General features: G+C 47.6%; 1 protein-coding gene and 1 non-coding gene across 4 annotated transcripts; one reads left to right on the plus strand and one right to left on the minus strand.

Annotated features, from left to right (window-relative positions):
* Nucleotides 1–1,109: 1,109 nt before the first annotated feature.
* On the minus strand, nt 1,110–8,449 carry Rabggta (Rab geranylgeranyltransferase subunit alpha). Of its 3 annotated transcripts, XM_070025879.1 has the most exons (17): nt 8,418–8,449; nt 8,028–8,086; nt 7,746–7,856; nt 7,267–7,391; nt 6,887–7,074; nt 6,347–6,550; nt 5,209–5,292; nt 5,043–5,125; nt 4,850–4,951; nt 4,639–4,744; nt 4,504–4,555; nt 4,264–4,352; nt 4,042–4,130; nt 3,828–3,944; nt 2,792–2,905; nt 2,240–2,327; nt 1,110–1,320 (listed from the first exon to the last, which is right to left on the minus strand). In XM_070025879.1, the coding sequence occupies exons 2-17, from the start codon at nt 8,028–8,030 to the stop codon at nt 1,172–1,174; spliced, it is 1,704 nt and encodes a 567-aa protein (XP_069881980.1). In that variant the 5' UTR covers nt 8,031–8,086; nt 8,418–8,449; the 3' UTR covers nt 1,110–1,171. The 3 variants fall into 3 exon arrangements, with proteins under 3 accessions (XP_069881980.1, XP_069881978.1, XP_069881987.1); XM_070025877.1 differs by lacking the exon at nt 8,418–8,449 and having other exon boundaries at nt 8,028–8,363; XM_070025886.1 differs by lacking the exons at nt 7,746–7,856; nt 8,418–8,449 and having other exon boundaries at nt 8,028–8,363.
* A 12,574-nt stretch (nt 8,450–21,023) lies between these two features.
* On the plus strand, nt 21,024–21,096 carry Trnaa-ugc (transfer RNA alanine (anticodon UGC)). Its single transcript has one exon. It is a non-coding gene; the product is annotated as a tRNA-Ala (tRNA).
* The last annotated feature ends 1,249 nt before the right edge of the window (nt 21,097–22,345 follow it).

The raw sequence follows: 22,345 nt of genomic DNA on the forward strand, positions 1-22,345 counted from the left end.
AATGAGACTAGAATATCGAACCAAGTTGTAGAGGACTTTGGCTTTGCCATCTAAGAGCAGTTAAGTCTCAGGGTTCTCTGATTTCAGTAGAAATAGGCCCAATCAGCTCATTCCTGAGACTGTATGAGGATCAAATGGGTTCCAAGAGTTTTTCAACTTTAGAAAGTTAGCTGGGAGCTGGTGGCTCACAACTGTAATCCTAGCTACTCAGGAGACTGAGATGTAAGAATCAAGGCTCCAAGCCAGCTTGTTCAGGAAAATCCACAGGACACTTATCTCCAATTAATCACCAAAAAACCAGAGGTGGAGCTGTGGCTCAAGTGGTAGAATGCCAGCCTTTAGTAAAAAAGCCCATGCCCTTGGGTCAAGTCTCAGTACCGGCACACAAAATAAACCAATAAATAATACAAATAGAATGCTGTTCACAAGGACTAACATTATTGTTGTAGAAGGGAGGGGCAAGGGTGCCCTGATCCTTTATTTTTTATTTTTTTTGTCAGTTGTGGGGCTTGAACTCTGGGCCTGGTTTTGATGTCCTTGAGCTCTTCAGCTCACGGCTAGCGCTCTACCACTTGAGTCACAGCACCACTTCCAGTTTTCTGATGGTTAATTGGAGATAAGAGTCTTATGGACTTTCCTGCCCAGGCTGGCTTTGAACCTCAATCCTCAGATCTCAGCCTCCTGAGCAGTTAGGATTACAGGCATGAGAAACTGTGTCCGGCTCCACTCTTTCTTACTTGTGATAAAAGCCAGGGCAGAGAAGGCATCTTTAAAGGTAAGGAATGATGGGGAAAAACTTATGATCTCTTCTAGCTGGAGAGACAACTCCTTTTTAGCTCAGCTTAAACCAGGACTTGATCTCAATCTTTAACCCAATCTGGAACCTGAACCCAGCCCCAAATCAGAAGGTACACTCAAAAATGAGCCAGAGCACTGAATTGTATCCCTAACACTGAGGCTTTGGCTCTCCATCATAGGGAATATTGGGGTGAAATGCATTAAATGGAAGCAGAAACACCCAAGTCTCTTTCCTTTCTTTTTCCCAAAATATCTGCTAGTAGTAATGGGGAATATAGTTGAATATAGGACAACAGCGTGGCAGCCTGAGGGAGTGTCTCCATTTTTTATTTAGTCCCAATAAGTTAAAGGGCAAGAGTGGAGTCAGGACTTCTTAGGTGAGGATGCTGCTAACAGAAGGCAGCAGTTCAGCCACATGCTCCAAGATGTCACCTTGTTGGCACAGTGGGTTTCCCTGTAGGTTGAGGAGACCCAGCTTGGGACAAGAAGCAAGAGGCTGGAGTGCTTCAGGCTGCTGGAGGCCTTGGGAAAGAAGAGTCAAGGAAAGTTTAGTAGGTTCTCTTGATCCATCTGCTCCAGGCAACTTGAGTGCCTGGAACCACTGCCTGGAAGCCTGCTTGATGGACACGTCCTGTGCTTCCTAAAGAAAGTAACACCTGCCTACAGTGGCAGAAGCTTATGAAGCAAACTGGTATGGTACCAGAAAGAGTGGTGAAGACTGTGGCAAAGTGGCATTCACTATGTAGCAAAGATTGAGGGCTGCTGAGGGAAAACAGAAGTCCAAGGTTGTTCTAAGTTGGGTACCAGTGGCTCACACCTGTAATCCTAGCTACTTAGGAGGCTGAGATCTGTGGATCATGGTTTGAAGGCAGCCCAGGCAGAAAGAGTCCATTACATTCATGTTTATCTCCAAATAACTGGCAAAATTCTGGAAGTGGAGGTGTGTCTCAAGAACACCAGCTTTGAATGAGAAAGCTAAAGGACAGTACTCAGGCCCTAAGTTCAAGCCCCAGTACTGGCATAAACACACACATACACACACACACACACACACACACACACACACACACACGCACACGCACACACACACACACACACACACTGCTCTAATTTCTAATTCAGGAACCAGAGTTCAAGATTTTTTTCTTCAAATATGAAACTTACTGCTTCTCATAATACTGGATAGTTCCCAAGAATATCAGTGGGTTGTCCATTTGGTGACCTCTGGGTTGAGGAAGTCACATTGTGCACACTCCTCAGTTCAAGTTAATGACAGTGCTAGAGAGTCACAGGCTATCATCGCCCTTCAGTTCTCTCTGCCAGAGCCCCTGTCTCCAACCAACCCTGACTTGGGTGGCGCCCTGTCTGTGTTTGCAGGCTGTCCTTCTGGGCATGTACCTCACCCCAACATGGTTTGTAAGACAGATAGAAGAAAGGATACGGTTGTTGCACAGTAACAGTTCCTGTAGCCTGGGCAGGTTAGCAACGCCATCCAGAGATTCTATGGCATTATCACTGGCCTGCAGCACCTAGGGATCAAAGCAGCCAAGGCCAAACAGGCAGCTGTCAGCCTGGGGCTGACACAGCAACAGAGAAGCCCAGCGTGGTCAGCTTACACTGCATGAAAGGGTTCCTGAGTCCAGACTGAGTAATGGGGGGGGAAGGCTAAGAGGTTACTTTTGGAAATTAGAAGTCTTTTTTTTTTTTTTTTTTTTGCTGTGGGGTCTGAACTCTGGGCCTGGGCGCTGTCCCTCAGCTCTTCAGCTCAAGGCTAGCACTCTACCACTTGAACCACAGCTCTACTTCCGGCTTTTTCTGCATTATGGGTGCTGAGGAATTGAACCCAGGGCCTCATGTATGCAAGGCAAGCACTCTACCACTGAGCCACCTTCCCAGCCCCTAGAAGTCTTGACCATCTCTGTAAGGTGGGCAGACTTCTGAGGTGGAGGAAAGAAAATGCACTGCCCATGACAATGAGGGAGGAGTATTTTACCTCGAGGCATCGCAGAGCAGCCAGGGCAGGAGGCAGGGTACGGAGACGATTGTGTGATAGGTCAAGATGGGTGACTAAGAGAAGCTGTTCCAGATGGCAGAGCACTGTCAGATCCTACAGGTAGAATGGAGATGAAATACCCAGCAAGATTTGACACAGGGTCCTTAGCCACTTGACCTCTGTGTTCTACATCCCCTGGGGAGATGCCAGCTGAGAAGAGGCTGGCAGTAGGTGAAAAGTTTATCTTACAGACTACAGCAGCACATGTTACATTTAGACAGAGGGAGAAGGGGAATGGGGAGGGGGCGAATATAGCTCCTGGAAGTAGTTGGGAAGAGGCAGCCTGGAATGTGGAAAGGATGGGAGACCATGTTGGGTACTAGGGTGAACCAAGTCACTGGCAAGAGCGGGCTTGATAAGCCAGGAAGAATCCTGCTCGGAGCAGAGGTGGGTTACAGTGATATGGTAAAGTGGTTGTCAGGAATACTCATTTTGGAGGATGAGAAACAGAAAATGCAGAACCTGGAAAGTGTATCACAAATCTCCAGTGGCTCACACCTGTAACCCTATCTACTAAAGAGTCAGCCTGGGTAGGAAAGTTCATGGGACTCTTATCTCCAATTAACCAGTCAAAAGCCAGAAGTGAAGCTGTGGGCCAAGTGGTAAAGTGCTGCCAGCCTCAGGTGAAAAAGCTTAGGGACAGTGGCCAGGCCCTGAGTTCAAGCTCCAGTACTGGTGCGTGCACACACACGCACACACAGAGTGCAATCTCTAGGAACTGTTTTGGGGTCTGCTCTAGAGTGAGAGGCATACATGGCAGGGGTGGTGAGGGACAAACAGAAGGCAGAACAAACGTGATCAGTCCAGCCTGGTAGAAGGGACTACACAAACCCTGCTGACTCAAGACATGAAGTTAGGGGACTTGGAAGGACAGTGGACCAGTAACAGAAAACAGGCCTGGAAGAGGAATAGGAGGGAAGGATGATAGACTTAATCAGGGTAAGCCTTGGGAAGGTACACACACAGCAATCCATACCTTGTGAGCCAGGTGTAGCACGCGTACCTCAGCATACTCCATTTTGAGCACACTGTTCTCCAGCAAGAACTTGCTGCGCAGGTCATCTAGGTAGGCTGCCCGCATTGGATCCACAGCCTGTTGGGGATGGGATACACAGGTGTGTATGACAGCTGCCATCCTCCTGCCCACATCCAGGGCATCCCCCCAGCCTGTTCCCCGAGACTCAGCTTGCCTTGAGGGTCTGGAAGTACTGCAGTGTCTCCTTCTCGTAAACAAGGGGGTCCAGTGCCCGCATCAGCAAGATGATGGTGAGCAGACACCCTGAAGGGAGGAAGCAAAGGACTTGCCTGGCTCCTACCTCTGTTCCCATCCTCAGATCCTTCCTTCTCTTACCAAAGGTTGACTCTGAATGGGGCTCCTGAGACGGGGTCTAGTCCTTGGAAATGGGCCTTACATTTGTTCTCAGGCTCCAGCTCCTGTAGCTCCTTACAAGATTCAAGCTCAGACTGGAGCACTGTGGACTTTTCCACCGACAGCTCACATCTGAGAGAGAGCACAGTAGGGAAGAGATGATGCTGACAGCCTTCAGCATTCAATGTGAAGCCATCTTCCCCAGGCCCAAGCCTTTTGCCCTAATTGCCATCTGATGCTCAGTCTAGCACCCCTTCCTCATCTGTATGCTTTCCTTCATCACCTGAACAGCTGCTCATCAGTGGCTGAGTCCCGGCACCAGCACTCCTGGCGGCCTGAAGGAAATGGCAAGGGATATCCATGAGGGGAGAAGAGGGGTCAGGGTATTCTGCAAGGGTAGAGCCACAGGTCATATTACCTTTGAACAGTACACACTCCTTCTGGGAATCGCCTGCTGTCCAAATGACATGAAACGTATGCTGGGGTAACTGGTCATTGAGGGAAGTGGTAGGCAGGTCACAGAGCTGGGAGCACTGGGTCAAGGAAATGTTCTGGCTTTGTCATTTTTCTGAATGTCCCACCCTTTTCTGTCCCAAGCCCTCATTTCTGTCCCACCAATTCTAGGATACCCAGACAGGGCTGTGCCGATTCCTGCCATCTGGGGTCCTCCACTCCACAGTGAGAGGTGACTTATCAACCATAAGTAGCAAGGTCTCCGCTCTGGAGCCCACCTAGCATAGGAAACAATGAAAGACCCATAAGCTCCGATAACACCAGACCCACAATTCCACCGTGTTCTCTAGTGAGAGCCAGTAGACTCACTAGGACAGGCCGAGAGAAGCAGACAGTCAGACAGGCCTCATCCCGGCTCACGTGGACGCAGCGCAGAGCATCCTGAGGGTCAGCTGAGGAGAGACATGGACTCAGGTCTCCTTAAATCTTCCATTTTTTCCAAACCCAAACACGCAGCTTCTTCCTCCCTGCTCACCTCGACCCAGGAGCCAACGGTGATAAAACCAAGCACTCTGATCATTGGGGTCAGTGAAGAAGGCATTCTGCACCAACTCCAGCTCTGTAGAGGACCAGGAAGGCAAGGAGCTGGTTGGCATACTGGAGGGCTCTCAGCCACTCCAACAAACCACTTTCTGCTTGGAATACCTCAAGCTTATGTTCTGGCCTCACATAGGGGAAGCATGCATTTTAGCCCCACCCTATTCTACACTTGAGTTCCTTGCACCAAGGGACTGAGTCTATGTATCCCAAAGCCAGGCAGGAAGTAGATGCTCAAAAAAAAAAAAAAAATGAGGGTTGGGAATGTGGCTTAGTGGTACAGTGCTTGCCCAGGATGCATGAAACCCTGGGTTTGATTCCTCAAAAAAAAAAAAAAAAAAAAAAACAGAAGCCGGGCGCTGTGACTCACGCCTGTAATCCTAGCTACTCAGGAGGCTTCGGTTCAAAGCCAGCCCAGGCAGAAAAGTCCGTGAAACTCTTATCTCCAATAAACCACCAGAAAACCAGAAGTGGCGCTGTAGCTCAAGTGGTAGAGCACTAGCCTTGAGCTGAAGAGCTGAGGGACAGTGGCCAGGCTCAGAGTTCAAGCCCCACGACCAACCAAAATAACAACAACAACAGAAAAAGCCAGAAGTGGTGCTATGGCACAAGTGGTAGAGTGTCAGCCTGGAGCAAAAGAAGCTCAGAGAAAGTGCCCAGGCCAGCCGGGCGCTGGTGGCTCACGCCTGTAATCCTAGCTACTCAGGAGGCTGAGATCTGAGGATCGCGGTTCAAAGCCAGCCCGGGCAGGAGAGACCGTGAGACTCCTAGCTCCAATAAACCACCAGAAAACCGGAAGTGGCGCTGTAGCTCAAGTGGTAGAGCGCTCGCCTTGAGCTGAAGAGCTGAGGGACAGCGCCCAGGCCCAGAGTTCAAGCCCCACGACCGACAAAAAAAAAAAAAAAAAGAAAGTGCCCAGGCCCTGAGTTCAAGCCCCAGGACTGGCAAAAGAAAACAAAACAAAACAAAACAAAAACTCCTAACCAAATGACTGGATCGGGAACAGGGTCAGGTAGACATTAGAACTGTAAAGGTGGTGCTGAAGAATCTCCACCTCGTCCGTTGGCCCTGCTTACCTTTGAGCAGCACATCTTCAGGGAGGCGCCCTTGGGGGCCAGAGTCTGGCTGGGGGTGCAGCTGGGGCAAGAGGCAGGAGCGATAATGCCAGGAGGAATAGTTGGAGAAGTTTCGAGTAATGAGACTGTCAGTGAAGGCGAGCTCTTCTGCAGGGGCCACAGCTGCCTGTGCAGCCACAAACCGCCGATAGTCCCAGCAGTGAACTGGGGGAAGGGGACATAGGAGATAGCATGGTATCCTAAATGTATCTTCAATGGTACCCTCAAGTTCCCTCAGAGACCCCTAGAAATACATCAGCATATACCAGAATATACATTTGGCTCTGTCATCTCTTATTTTTTGTAGTATTATAGTTTGAACTCAGCACCTTGAGCTTGCAAGGCAGGAGCCTTCTATCAACTTGAGCTCTGTCCCCAGCCTGTTGGTCATCCCTTTCAGCACTAGCATTTCAATCCTGGATTTCCCTCCCAGCTCTAGGCTTTCTGAGGCCCTAAGTCTCATGATATACAATGCAGGAGGACAGGATCTTTGACACGTACAGTTCCGCTCATCCACCTCAAGGAAGCAAGCACATAACTCCAGTTCCCGGGCCCAGTTGGGCTCAGGCAGGCGGCTTAGCAGCCAACAGCGGTGGTGCCAGGTACCATAGGATTTAGGGTTCACACGCAAGCAGCTCTCTAGGAAGCTGAGTTCCATCTTCACCAGAGCAGCCAACTCCTCGGGGGACCTATACCCAGAGGAAAAGGTGGATCAGGGCCTTCTAACATCCAACCTCAGCTCACCCTTCACTTTCTGCACCCAGCACCCTACCACCTTATCCCTAGATCCCTGACTACTCTAGTCTTCCTCCACCCATGGACCCAGGCAGGGCAAGGGAAGAACCAAGGCAGATTTCCTGGACCCCTGAACTCCTACACACTTCTGGGTCTCCAGCCGTTGAAACACCTCTCGTCGACAGTTCCAGAGAGTGGCAAAATCAGGGTTGGCTCCCAGAATCTGGCTTGTCAGTTCCAGCACTGACTCATCTAGTTCACCAGCCTGGCGCTGAGAAGAGAGGTGGCAGGGTTAGATGTAGCATTCTCTCTCACAGGCCTAAATAACTCAGAACCACTCAATAGTCTGTGCAGGCCAAAACATAACAAACACTATGCAAAGTGTTTTACATACAAGTATTCTCTTATTTATATTCTTACATAGTATGTACAACTATTAGCCCCATTTCACAGACACGCAAACTGGGGCCCAAATTCAACAACATGCACAAAGTTACTCAGCTAGTAAATGACTGAACGCGAATTTGGATCTAGCCAGTTTGACTCTAGGGCCCAGCTCCTGGGCTCGGTGCTATTCGAAGGGGGCCAGGTGAAGGAGGTAGGGGGCTACTTCTGAGGGCCCCACCTTCTGGAAGACAGCTTGGGTGGCTGACTGGTAGAGCTTCAGCTTCTGCTCCCTCTCTAGCCTTTTGGCCTCTGCCTGCTCTTGTGATGTCTTCACCTTCAGGCGCCCGTGCTACAAGGATGGGCAGGTTGAAAGAACGCAGGTTGCCTTGCAAAAGGGCAGACCCACAGAATCTCCCGCTGGAGCGTTCCAGGTTCGTCAGGAGGAGTGGAGGCCCCGCCGGGCGGGGCGAGGGTGTGGGCATGCAGAAGTGAAGTGAGGGGCTGCACCCAGGGTTCTCACCATGGTGTCGGGTCAGCGTTCAAGGTTAGAGGAGGGATCCCGCGGTAGCTCGTAGGAGTCTGGGGAGAGAAGCTGTCAATCACGGGGCCCCGGCCCGCTGGCCCCTCCCCCAGGGGTTCCCCGGAAGTAGCGCGCGCGTTCCCGGCGGAGACCCTTAGGGCGTAAAGGGGTCCTAGGACTGGCATTGTGCCTCCAGGAGGAGGCGCTCCTTAGGACTGGGACCTCCACCGGTGCAAGCCTTCCTCTAGCCCGATGCACCTGGGCTGCAGCCCGAGCCCAGGTGCCCGGGTGATAGGGACGACTCCACGCCCAGGAGCCTGCCTGCCATTACCCGCCCGCTCGCCCGTCGGACGGCTCCCAGGCACCCCCGCCCCCACCGGGAGGACCCACCTGCACTGGGAGGAGGCGCGGGGGACGCGGAGCCGCGGCGCGCACCAGCGAGTCGGCCGCAGGCCAGAGCGGCGCCACGCCCTGGCTCGCTCAGGTGCAGCGCCCTCTGCAGGTCCGGAGAGGGGCCCCGAGGCGGAGTAAGCTGGTCCTGGAGGAGCTTCTGGTTAGAAAAGGCCAAGGTTCACGCTTGGAAAGAGCAACTCACACTGCAATCTTAGTTTCTCCAGCAGCCGTGTTAGATCCAGACGGCCAGATATCCCTATCTTGAGGCCCCAGAGCAGTGCCTTGATTCATTAATACTCCAGCCTCGCCCTCTTTCCCAGACCAAAATGCCCACCGGTGGCCTTATTTCCCATCTTTTGTCCCACCATTACTTACTTTCAAACCACCTCCACTAGACAATTCTAGCATTCTTTCAGACCCGCTATAAATATAGAGATTGTAAGCAAAGAGTGAGTCTCTAGCCTTGGCTGAAGGTTTCCCCTAGTAGATTTCCCCCTAGTAAGCCTGTGCTGCTGTTGAGTTGCTTCTTTGTCTACCCTTTCTTTCATCTTCTTTTGTTTTTCTCTTTTTGAACCTAACAAACCGAAAACCCACATCCTCAGTACTTTGACCTCATTCTGGTCACACTTGCCCTGCAGCAGTCATATCTGATGCCCATTTCCCATCTTTATCTTCCCTGATCTTTAGATCTTTGATGTCACATAACCAACCTTTTCCTACTTCACACCACTGCTCTGGCTGCTCCTGCACCATTACCCCTCTTTTTTAATCTATTCCCCTTTCTGAAATGTTGGTGATCTCTAGGTCCTCTGGCTCACTCCTCTCACTAAACACTCTATACAGGAACTTTATACACCATCTGGAATGTACATGGAAGTCATGTTCGCCTTGAGTCAAAGTTGGAGGAGTTGGAGAGCTCTGTCTTTGGTCTAACATGTCCTCTGACCCTACACTTTCTCTTGATGATTTCATCTACACTCATAGTTTTAATTACTACTTGTATGTGAATGACACCCAAATTTATATCTCCGGCCTGGATGTCTCAACAAGCTTTAATGATAATAAATATCTTTATATATGCATACATTAAAGATATTAAAAAACCTGTTGGAAAGTCAAGCATGGTAGTGCATACCTGTAATCCCAGCTATTCAAGAGGATGAGGCAGGATGATTGTGAGTTCCAGAACAGCCTGGGATACATAGCAAGACCCTGTCTCAAAAGAAAAGGAAGCCTTTGAATAGTACCTGGATGTCCCAGAGATATCTTAAATTCCAACTGGTATTTTTGTCTCCCATCTGTCCCATGTAAACAATTGGCCTTTATGTTTTGTACTGTGAATGACACTGTTTCTCCTCTTTTGTCCTCTTTCTCAGTTTTCAAGGCCTAGACTGCCTTTTACCTTGAGATTCTCCTATCAATACTTTCTGAGGAGCTTGGATTTCTCCTCATTTCTTAATCTCTCTGTGTGTCTCTTTCTGTCTCTATCTCTCTGTCTGTCTCTGTCTCTCTCTTTGTCTCTCTGTCTCTCTCTGTTGTTCCCTAAACCAATAAGACTATCTCAAAGTTCTCCATCTCTATTCTGTACCTCTGCATCAGCTCATTTATCTGGGCTACTGGATCAGTCTTTCAATAATGGAGATTCAAAGTCCTATGTGTGCCTAAAAGCCCTCAATAGTTCTTAATAACTTTTCAGGATAGAATTTGATTCTTACAGCTTACGTATAGAACCTAGCTATGGAACTCCTAGCAGCCTCTCAAACATGTTAACCTGTTTTATGTCACACACAGCACTAAGCCATATCTCTAGTCTTCACTCTCACCCCCCCCCACTTTGGTGGTAATTTTTTGTTTGTTTGTTTTGTTGATCATGGAACTTAAACTCAGGGCCTGGGCACTGTCCCTGAGATTTTTTGCTGAAGGCCAGCACTTTACTGCTTTGAGCCATAGCTCTACTTCTGGTTTTCTAGTGGTTCATTGGAGATAAGTCTCATGGACTTTCTTGTCTGGGCTGGTTTTAAAAACGTGATCCTCACATTTCAGCCTCCTGAGTAGCTAGTATTACAGGCGTGAGCTACCAGTGCCTGCCTGCTAGTTATCCCCCTCACCCCACCCCCGCTACCACCACCATCAGTTGTGGAGCTTGAACTCTGTGCTTGGGCACTGTCCCTCAGCTCTTCAACTCAAGGCAAGCACTCTACCACTTAAGCCACAGCGCCACTTCCAGTTTTCTGGTGGTTTATTGTAGATAAGAGTCTCACGGACTTTCCTGCATGGGCTGGCTTTGAACTGCGATCCTCAGATCTCAGCCTCCTGAGTAGCTAGGATTACAGGCATAAGCCACCGGCGCCCGACAATTTTTCATCTTTATAACAAATGTGCAAAGAAACAAAAATTCAAAAATATTGAATAACTTTCTGAGAATCATCCACAAGGTAACTAGCCACATAGGACCCAGTGTCTGGTTCTAGCCAGTCCTTCCACAATGCCACCTTTTTGGCTACCACCTACTTTTGCTTCCTTCTCCATGTATACTGAGAACTACACCCAGATACCAAGAGCACAGATGTCCACAGATGCAGGTTTGCCAGGAAGAGTGTTACATCATAGTCACTAAAGGAGGAGGAAAGGGGGGGGGTAGATAACGATTGAGGTAATCATGAAATACTGTTTAGTGATTAGCAATCTTGAAACTGGAAAGGATGAGTCAGGCAGGTTTAAGAGAGGAAGTGAGTCTCATGAAAAAAATGTGCATTCAGAAGGTTGATCCTGGGCTTTAGAGAGAGGGGGCAGGAAGGATATTTCAGGTGTGTAGTATGACATGAGGGTGGGGGCGAGAAAGCCAAACAGACTTATCTGTCTGGAAGAGAAAAGTTGAGCCAGGTGCCTTTGGAGATAAGAACAATGGAATTAATTACAAGCCTCCTGCTTGAAGGTAAAGAAGCTGTCAGGAGTTATATTTGGTCTTCTCCATAAGATAAGTTAGAGGGGCTGGGAAGGTGGCTCAGTGGTAGAGCGCTTGCCTTGCATGCCTGAGGCCCTGGGTTCGATTCCTCAGCACCACATAAGCAAAAAGAAAAAAGCCAGGAGTGGCACTGTGGCTCAAGTGGTAGAGAGCTAGCCTTGAGCTGAAGAGCTGAGGGACAGCGCCCAGGCCCAGAGTTCAGGCCCACGACCGGACCCCCCCCCCCCCAAAAAAAAAAGATAAGTTAGAACCAGGTAGATTCCTGAGGGCGATGAGCTGAAAGGTGTTCAAGGAAGTTTTTCTCTGCTCACTGTTGAGAAGGAACAAGCAACAACTGAATATTAATCATTGAGTAAATGAACTGAGTCCCAGACAGCTTTCACAATGCCCTGTCAAGGTAAATAGGTATCAACAAAGAAGCAGTGCATCCAGAGGGCTGACAAAGATTAAGCAATTTGCTCAAAGTCATGCAGCTGGGGTAAAAGATCAACAGAAATCAAACCATAGTCTAGATGTCTGCTGCATATGTGGGAGTAGCCACTGCCAGAGATGCAATCCATAGCCTCCTGAGACCTAGAGGTCCAGGTTTTTCCACAGTGATGCCTCTTCCTCTGCTAATCCTGTCTGTATGCTGATCCTAGTGTGTGCACACCTGATCACACACACACACACACACACACACACACACACACACACACACACACACACACACACACACACACAGCCTCTAGGATACCAAACAGACCAGAGATGGTTTGAAAGGATAAAAGAGTTGAGCCTCTAGGATACCAAACACAGACCAGAGATGGTTTGAAAGAATGAAAGAGTTTTTGGTTAAGGCTACTGTGTAAGCTAGCCTACAACAATGTTCTTTCCTTTTCCTCCTCCTCCTCCTCTTCTTCCTCTTCCTGCTCCTCCTCTCCCCTCCTCCTTTTCCACTCCTTCTCATCCTCCTTCTTGCCAGTAGTGGGGCTTGAACTCAGAGCCTGGGCCTGGGCACTGTCCTTTAGATTTTTTTCTCAAGGCTGGTACTCTACCACTTGAACCACACCTCCACTTCTGGCATCTTGATGGTTGATTAGAGATAAAAGTCTTATATACTTTTTTCCCCCAGGCTAACTTTGCACTATGATCCTCAGATGCTCAACCTTGTTCTTAAGACAGGAAGCAAAACTAGGAGATAGGCACTGAAGCTATCTCTGGATACTGTGTGACTTGTGGCAGTGTGGAAGCATTCCATTTTTGATCCTTAGCATCAGAGATAGGCATCACAGAGTGCTGGCTGCCTAAGATCAATCTAGTACTGGACCTCCCCCACAAAAAGCACCTTTGCTACCTGCTGTCACTCACAACTGTAAATCCTAGCTATTCAGGAGGCTAAGATCTGGAGGACTGTGATTTAGAGCCACAATGAGCAGAAAAGTTTGCTAGACTCTACCTCTGAAATAACCAGTAAACACAAAGGCTAGAGGCATGTAGTAGAGGCTGGTAGTGTATACACCTAGCAAGCACAAGATCCTGAGTTCAAACTCTAGTATAACTAACTAACTAAATAAATAAATAAAATCTCCACTTTTCCTGGAGTTTATATTCACTGTCTTATGTACATTTTTCAATAATGGAGAATAAATGGTTACTGAGCACTTGAAATGTGATTAATACAATTAAGGCTATATAGGCCTCTTAACAAGATAGGATAAGACAGATGTCCAGGGTGAAACTGAAGCTGGAGAAGGACAAGGACTCATGGGATCCATAGAAGGAGCTCCTCACTTGGACTCAGATTGACTTACAAGACACTTGTTCTAGATCTGGTGTTATGTACTTTCCCCCTCCTTAAGCTTCAGATGCTTCTTTTATTCCTGTAAAACTTGTCAATAAGGAATAATATATAAGCCAGGCACTGGTGGGTCATGCCTATTATCCTAAGGAGGCTAAGATCTGAAGATCACAGTTTGAAGTCAGCTTAGATGGAAAAGTGCATGAAACTCTTATCCAGTTAACCACTAAAAAGCTGGAAGTAGAGCTGTGATTCAAGTGGTGGAGTGTTAACAGCAGGGACAGGGAGTCCAGTGTCTGAGTTCAAGCCCCAGGACCACCATGGAAAGGAAGGAAGGAAGAAAGGCAGGCAGGCAGGCAGGAAGGAAGGAAGGAAGGAAGGAAGGAAGGAAGGAAGGAAGGAAGAAAGGAAGGAAGGAAGGAAGGGAGAGAGAAAAAAGAAAGAAAAGGAAGCAAGGGAAAAAAGAGAGGAGAGGGAGAGAGAAGAGAGAGGCGGGGGAAGGAGTAGGGAGGCAGGGATGAAGAAAGGAGAAAACAGAACAATGAAACCTGTCCAAATTGTTTTAAGAATAGGGAGGGGTAAGGAGGGTGAAAGAGGGGGTAAGGTTGATGAGATACATTGTATGCATGAATAAAAAAAACGTCACAATCAAACCCCTCTTATACAACTAATGCATCAACATAAAAAGAATTTAAAATGCACTAATCATACTCATGCAACGTTGATCCTGATTTTTAAAATTATCCCAGTTATGAGGATGGATAAAGGATCAATGGGGAATGGAACTACTGGGAGTGGTGGTGAAGGCAGTTGGAAAACCTCTTTAGAAGTTAGAACTCTGCTGGTGGCTGGCTCACGCCTGTATTCCTAGTTACTCATGAGGCGGAGATCTGAGGATTGTAGCTCCAAGTCAACCTGAAAGGATTCTGTGAGACTCTTTTTTTTTGGGAGGGGGGGTCCTGTAGTGGGGCCTGAACTCTGGGCTTGGGCGCTGTCCCTCAGCTCTTCAGCTCAAGGCCAGCACTCTACCACTTGAGCCACAGTGCCACTTCCGGCTTTTTTCTTTTTGCTTATGTGGTGCTGAGGAATCGAACCCAGGGCCTCAGGCATGCAAGGCAAGCACTCTACCGCTGAGCCACCTTCCCAGCCCCTCTGTGAGACTCTTATATTAAGTTAACCAACAAAAAGCCAGAAGTGAAATATGGTTCAAGTGGTAGAGTGCCAACTTTGAACAGAAAAACCAAAGGGACAGTGCCAGGTCCCTGAGCTGGAGCCCCAGGACTGGACTGTGGGGGGAAAAACCCTGAATCCAGATCCAAATCCTTGTGTCTTCAAGGAGTGAAGGAGAGAGCACTGTTTCTGAGGAATAAAATGTAGTCTGGGTAGTTGTTGGGACTGACATGCAGGAACAAAAGCAACTTTGAGTTTGACTGGCAGGTTGTAAAGCTGTGATGAGCACTTATGCTTTCTAGAGAGTTCTTGGAATGTGGTAGAGGGATGAGGGTCCTGTGGATGAGAAAGGGCTACTTCTAACCTGTTTGGTTTCATTTAGCAAATGTCCCCAGGCAGCAAGAAATACTCACCACTAGAGAGGTCAGAGCAGAAAAGGTCAATGTGGGCGTCAGGCATGTAATAATTATTGCCCAGCAGTGAATGAAGCTCCAAGGGGAGGAAAGATGAGGGAACCCACAAACAAATTTTGGTAGAATCATGATGAGGGCAAACATTAAGCAATGAGGCAGAGCAGCCTTAGTGGGGGAGCAAAGGAAGATGTGGATAATGAAGAGAAGAAGCGAGTTTCTGTGTTCTCAGAGCCATTATTAATAAGAAATAATAATGACTAAATACTTGATAGCCATTATAATGAGAACTGAGACTTTGCCTAGCGCCACATGCTTAGAGGTGATGGAGCCTGGCTCCCAGGTTGTTGGATTCCAAAAGTAATGCTCTGTCCAGCTTGACCTTTCATACCACACTCTATGAGAGCCACACTGTATGTGAGCAGTGAAGAAGGATGTGCTGAGGCTTCTGGGAAGCTGGGGTTGATGAGCTGGAGGGTGACCTTCCACCTCCCAGTGAAGAAGCCAGCAAGGAGGAAATTGCCTCTTTTGTGGCACAGTAGGTTTCAAGTGATAGATGCTTAGACAAGATATTTGGATAAGGAGACACTCTGGAGACTTGAGGGGAACTCCAATGTTGAGAAGTCTGAGGCTCATCCCAGGTCATGCTAAACGAAAGGGGAAGAGATGAGCAGGGTGCCTGTCAAATGGCAATGAGGGAAGAGCTCAATCCTTATTTCTTATAACAAGGATCCTTCCCTGAGTCCAGCTTCTTGATTTTCTTTCTCTAACCCTGACCACCACAGAGGGCAAAGGGAGGGTTGGTGAATCCCCAGTAGCCCAAAGATACTCAATGACATTGTCACATATATATTCACCAAGGAGCTAGGGCTGGAAATCAGGTTTCCAAGTGATTATCTCAGCATTTTTCTCCAAATATTTCTTTATTGAGATTAAGTGACTACATAAGTTTCATAGTACTGTGGCATAGCTATACTAAACTAACGTCATAAATACCTTTTAACCTTCACAATGGTAATTATCATTATCTTAATCTACAAAGCTTATGAACCCTACAGACTTTAATAATAAAACTATTTCTTTCAAATCTGGTGATATGTACATTTTTCCCTTTTATTTAGTGTCAGCTGTTCCCTCTTTCTGTCTCATTCCCTCCCTTCCATCACCACCCTAGAGTTGCTTAGTTCACTTTCATCAATGTCCAATGCAGCTGAGGGCCCCTGTGCTGTATTTCCACCCATTTTTCTCTGATTCTGTGCTCTCCTCCTGGCTTCCCTCAGATGTGCACGTATATACACCGTATATGAGGTATAGATCTAGAGTCATCTAAAAATGATGCAACAAATTAAGAAGCGGTCTCTTTTCCCTGTCTTTGGTATCTCTGCATTTTTGTACCCATCTATTCTATCATGATATGTTTAGTAAGAAGGTGGTAAGCGTGGGCTGGGAAGGTGGCTCAGTGGTAGAGTGCTTGCCTTGCATGCATGAGGCCCTGGGTTCCATTCCTCAGCACCACATAAGCAAAAAGAAAAAAGTCAGATGTGGCGCTGTGGCTCAAGTGATAGAGTGCTAGCCTTGAGCTGAAGAGCTGAGGGACAGCACTCAGGCCCAGAGTTCAGGCCCCATGACCGACAAAACGAAAGAAGAAGAAGAAGAAGAAGAAGAAGAAGAAGAAGAAGAAGAAGAAGAAGAAGAAGAAGAAGAAGAAGAAGAAGAAGAAGAAGAAGAAGAAGAAGAAGAAGAAGAAGAAGAAGAAGAAGAAGAAGAAGAAGAAGAAGAAGAAGAAGAAGAGGAGGAAGAGGAAGAGGAAGAGGAAGAAGAAGGAGGAGGAGGTGGTGAGTTATAGTGGAAAGGTTATAACTATAACCAGGACATTTACTCCCAAATAACATTAGCTAATGTGTGTTTATTACCCTTCAGGGAGCTCCTTAATGGTGGCAGATTTTCAGAGACATGTTGGGAAAAATACTAAATTGTAGATTATGCTGAGTTGGTTGGGATAGATTTGGCCAGATGATATTGGATAGGGATAGAGTGGGATTCTTTGTTCCTCAAACAATCTGTGCAAGAGAAAATGTAGCTGGGCACTGGTGGTTCATACCTATAATACTAGTTATTCAGGAGCCTGAGATCTGAGGATTGCAATTTGAAGCCAGCCTCAGCAGTAAAGTACATGAGACTCTTATCTCCAATTAACCTCCAAAAAGCTGGAGGTGAAGCTATCGCTCAAGTGGTAGAACACCAGTCTTAAGCAAAAAGCCAAGCTAAAGCATGGTGGCCTGAGTTCAAGCCCCAGCATTGGCACACACAGAAAAAAAGCAAGTAGAGTGCTGAGAAGGTGGCTTAGTGGTAGAGCGCTTGCCTTGCATACCTGAGGCCCTGGGTTTGATTCCTCAGCACCACATAAACAAAAAGAAAAAAAGCTGGAAGTGGCGCTGTGGCTCAAGTGGTTAGAGCGCTAGCCTTGAGCTGAAGAGCTGAGGGACAACGCCCAAGCCCAGAGTTCAGGCCCCACGACTGGACCAAAAAAAAAAAAAAAAAGCAAGTAGATGTGTGGGAAGCAGAACATCAGTGTGAGAAGACAGGGCTGTGGTTGGCATGGGATAAAAGCTGACCCATGACTCATTTGCTAAAAATCACTAACGTGACTTCTAGCTTCCCTACAAGAGCTTTACTCCCAAAATGACAGGGTTCAGACCAGACTTTGTGATTGCTGGATCCTGTTTGGGAGTGTGGGTTCCATTTTAAGGAAGACAGTGACAAACTGTGAAGTAGAGAGAGAGAAAGAGAGACAGAGACAGAAACAGACACACAGAGATATCAGGATGTTAAGGAGATGCTATAATCAGAGTAAAACATTTATTTGCTGAACTGGAAGCGAAGACCCAAGGAACATATGATAATGGCTTTCAAAATCCTGAAATACAAACTATTAATTCTGTTTATTTTGAGAGAAAAAGAACAAAGAGCAGTGAGTATATGTAGACGTACTATGAACAACTCTAATAATTTAAGTTGCCTAAAGTGGCCTGAGCTTCAAAGAGTGGTGGTGATCTCATCACCCTGGGAGGCCATCAAACAGATGTTAGTTGACCACTCTTAAGAATGTAGTAGATTGCCTGAGAAGGTGGCTCAGTGGTAGAGTGTTTGCCTAGAATGCATGAAGCCCTGGGTTCAATTCCTCAGTACCACATAAACAGAAAAAGTCAGAAGTGGTGCTGTGACTCAAGTGATAGAGTGCTAGCCTTGAACAAATGAAGCGCCCAAGCCCTGAGATCAAGCCCTAGGACTGGCAAAAGAAGAGAGAGAGAGACATACAGACAGACAGAGAGAGAGAGAGAGAGAGAGAGAGAGAGACAGAGACAGAGACAGAGACAGAGACAGAGACAGAGAGAATGTAGTAGAGGACATTCAAAGACCAGAGTCTCCCTACTCTGAAATTCTGCAAGATTTTCATCCCAAGGATGGCTCAGACACAAGAATAACTCAGAGCCAAGAAGATGCTCTATATTGCCTAGTCTCCCAGGGTACTGTGGTGCTTGGAATCTTTTTCTCCTACCTGAAGCCCAGCTCCTTCTGAGTCAGGCTGGGGAAGTATCTCAATGGCCAATGGTGCTATTATGTGCCTATAGCATACTTCCTGGGTGGGAAAGACAGGGAACAGACTAACCAGTGAGAGAGGAGCCTCTTACTGCCTTTAGTGACTGTCTTTTAGGGAAAGTCCCCAAGGACAGCATCCTTTTTCAGCCAGGGTGTGGTAGGTGCTGACTCAGGTTGGCGTTGGCGTTTCTGGAGGGAAGAGATTAAGGAAAAACAACCTGGATATGGCACAGAAAAGCTGGAAAAACTTCTTGAACCAGAATTGGAGAGTCTATTGTAGGAGTCAGGCACTGTATGGTGGTTGATGATGACATATCAGCTTAATATTGTTGGAGCACTTGTGGCACTGGGACTGAGGTCAAGAGGCACTGCTTCGCAGTGGCCTGGCAGAGCACTACACAAAGAGCAACATCACATTCAGGTTAGAGAATATACAACATCAATTCCAGGAATTAGAAGATCTGAAATTCTATGTCAAACAAGAAAGCAAAGTCATGGAATAATAAGGGGAGAAAGTGGCGCTGTGGCTCAAGTGGTAGAGTGCTAGCCTTGAGCTGAAGAGCTGAGGGACAGCGCCCAGGCCCAGAGTTCAACCTCCATGACCAACAAAAAGATATTAATAAGGGGTGACTATGGGGGCCTGGAGAAGGATGGGATACTCTGCCTGGCAGATGAGCAAAAATGAAAAGGACTTGTCCCAAGAAAGAAGAGCTGTCCAGTGGGTGAGAGCTTGGCCCTCACCTGTGACTTATTCCACTCATCCAATTACATAATAATGACAGCACCGCTGGGCTGTTCCCATACTGAGCACAGGGCTGGGGCAGTGAGCCAAACACAGCTAGTCATTGCCTTCATGGTCTACAGCAGAATGGTCCAATTGGATGATGAAAGGAATCACTGAACCAGATCACAGGGAGGTGTGTGGTGCTGGGCAAGCACCTTGTACGGGAGCTGCCCTTGGTGAGACAGGTTTCCAAGAGGAAGTGAGGAGGAAGAGGAGGAGGAGGAGGAGGAGGAGGAATACTGGCTTGGAGGTCTGGCACATACTTCCTCTATGTTTTGCAGCATCAGGTCCCTAACTTACCACTCTCACCCCTGTGAAGTCACTTGACTCTCCACCAGAGAGGAATCATTTGACTCTATTTTCCTTTATCCAACAAAGTGCCTTAATCATGGTAGTGGCCCAGTAAATACTTATCTAACTCAGCCAACCAGTCATCAAGTAGCTAGGCCTGGGTACCAGTGCAGCTCGATACACAGCAGAGGCCAAGAGGAACAAGATTCCTGCTCTCAGCCTGTACTTCTAGCTACTCACGAGGCTGAGACCTAGGGATTGAAGTTTGAAGTCAGCCTGGGCAAAATAATCCATGAGACCCTTGTTGCCAATTAACCACCAAAAAGCTAGAAGTGGAACTGTGGCTTAAGTGGTAGAGCACCAGCCTTGAGCAAAAACAAAACAAAACTAAGGGACAGAGCCCCAGGCCCTGAGTTCAAGCACCACAACATACACACACACACTCACACACACACACACATAAACACACACACACACACACTCTCTCTCTCTCTCTCTCTCTCTCTCTCTCTCTCTCTCTCTCTCTCTCTCTCACACACACACACACAAAATCCCCTCTCCCCATCTGTCTCACAGAGACAGATCCTGTAGAAGTAAATGCACATAGCAGGAGATTTCAGAGAATCATAAGCATTCTGAGGAAAATCAAAATGTGTTTTGAGACAGAGCTGGTGTGTTGAAGACTCTGGGGAAGAACGAAATGAATGATGAGTCCTGGAAGCTCCAGAAGGACAGACTAGAACCCCACTGGGATGGGTGAGGGATTAGGAGGAGGAGCTGAAGATGTCAGATCCCAGGGTGGGGTGTGGGCTAGGTAAGTCATCAGGGGAGGGCACAGTGTAGCCCGCACATCCGGGCCTTGATACACCAGAGGGAGTGGACAGGGAGTGGTATGTAAACTAAAATTCAGTGTAAAGGAAAGAATGCCTGGAATTGCTGACAGGAGCAATGCTGTGTTCCTTTGTCATCTTTGCACCATCATGACTCAGGCTTGAGCTCTGGCACTGAAGCAGAGGAAATACGAAGAACTTGGATGGATTCTAGAAGCCAGTGGGTCTCCAGAGGACCAATCCTGGGGTACAGACATTGTCATAGCTGCCCAGCCTACCTGTCCCCAAGGAAAGACAATGAAGCTTTTACTAGGCCATCCCACTGTGCTTGTGAGCTTAGCCACACTGAGTGGCTTAACACTATTCAGTTCTGTGCACCTTGACCAAAATCTCTGTCCATGGGTAGGTAGCAGTAGGGTGGGGAAATGAAGAATCCAAGCCCCAGTGCTAGACTAGGATAGGGTTTTTAACTCCTTCATATTTATTTATTTAGCTAGTGTGTGTGTGTGTGTGTGTGTGTGTGTGTGTGTGTGTGTGTGTGTGTGTGTGTGTGTGTGTGTGTGTGTGTCCGTGCATACATACTAGTCCTGTGGCTTGAACTCAGAACCTGGGAGTTGTCTCTGAGCTTTTTTTGCTCAAGGCTAGCACTGTAACACTTGGGCCACAACACCATTTCCAGCTAGTTTTGGAGGTTGAATGGAGATAAGACTTTAACAGCAAGGCACCAGTGTCTCATGCCTGTAATCCTAGCTACTCAAGAGTTTGAGATCTGGGCTGGGAAGGTGGCTCAGTGGTAAAGCGCTTGCCTTGCATGCATGAGGCCCTGGGTTCGATTCCCCAGCAGCACATAAGCAAAAAGAAAAAAGCTGGAAGTGGCGCTGTGGCTCAAGTGGTAGAGCACTAGCCTTAAGCTGAAGAGCTGAGGGACAGTGCCCAGGCCCAGAATTCAGGCCCCACGACTGGACCCCCCCCCCAAAAAAAGAGTTTGAGATCTGAGGATTAAGGTTTAAAGCCAGCCTGGATAGGAAAGTTGGAGATGCTTATCTCCAATTATAGAAAAAGCTGGAAATGGCACTGTGACGGAAGTGATACTGATGCAAGTGGTAGAGTGCTAGTCTTAAACAAAAGGAGCTCAGGGAAAATGTCCAGGCCCAGAGTTCAAGCCCCAGGACTGGCAAAAAAAAAGTCTTACAAACTTTCCTCCCCAGGCTGGCTTTGATACTTGAGTAGCTAGGATTGCAGGCTTGAGATACTTGTGTCTGGTTATATTTATTTTTGGGCCGAACTACAGTGAAAACTCAGGGCTTTGGCCCTGTTCCTTAGCCTTTTTGCTTAAGGCTGGTGCTTTACCATTTGAACTACAATTCTACTTCCTGCGTGTGTGTGTGTGTGTGTGTGTGTGTGTGTGTGTGTGTGTGTGTGTGTGTGTGTGTGTGTGTGTGTGTGTGTGAATAAGAGACTCATGGACTTCCCTGCCTGGGTGGGCTTGGAACCTCCATCCTTAGATCTCAGCCTTCTAAGTAGTTAAGATTATAGGTATGTTGCGGCTGGGAAGGTGGCTCAGTGGTAGAGTGCTTGCCTTGCATGCATGAGGCCCTAGGTTCGATTCCTCAGCACCACATAAGCAAAAAGAAAAAAGCCAGAAGTGGCACTGTGGCTCAAGAGGTAGAGTGCTAGCCTTGAGCTGAAGAGCTGAGGGACAGCGCCCAAGCCCAGAGTTCAGGCCCCACTACAGGACCCCCCCTCCCAAAAAAAATTATGGGTGTGAGCCACTGGCACACACAAAACAGTTGCTGGTACGGGGGCCTTGAACTCAGAAACAGGGCACAATCCCTTAGCTTTTTCTACTCAAGTCTGGCACTCTTATTACTTGAGCCATACATCCACTTCCATCCCACTCTTATATAAGAAATATACAAGGATACTTATAACTCTAAAGACCCAAGTAAATGCCATAGGAGGAAGTTTTCTGGCAGAGATAAGAGCAGGGGCAGAATAAACTATGAGGAGCTTCTAGAGGGCTGTGCTAGACCTTTTTTTAAATTTTGAAACATTTATTTAAAATTTTTAAAAGAAAATTGTACATTATTAAGTG

This window comes from Dipodomys merriami, unplaced genomic scaffold (assembly GCF_024711535.1).
Source record: "Dipodomys merriami isolate MVZ:Mamm:240054 unplaced genomic scaffold, mDipMer1.0.p SCAF_1, whole genome shotgun sequence".
Classification (NCBI taxonomy): domain Eukaryota; kingdom Metazoa; phylum Chordata; class Mammalia; order Rodentia; family Heteromyidae; genus Dipodomys; species Dipodomys merriami.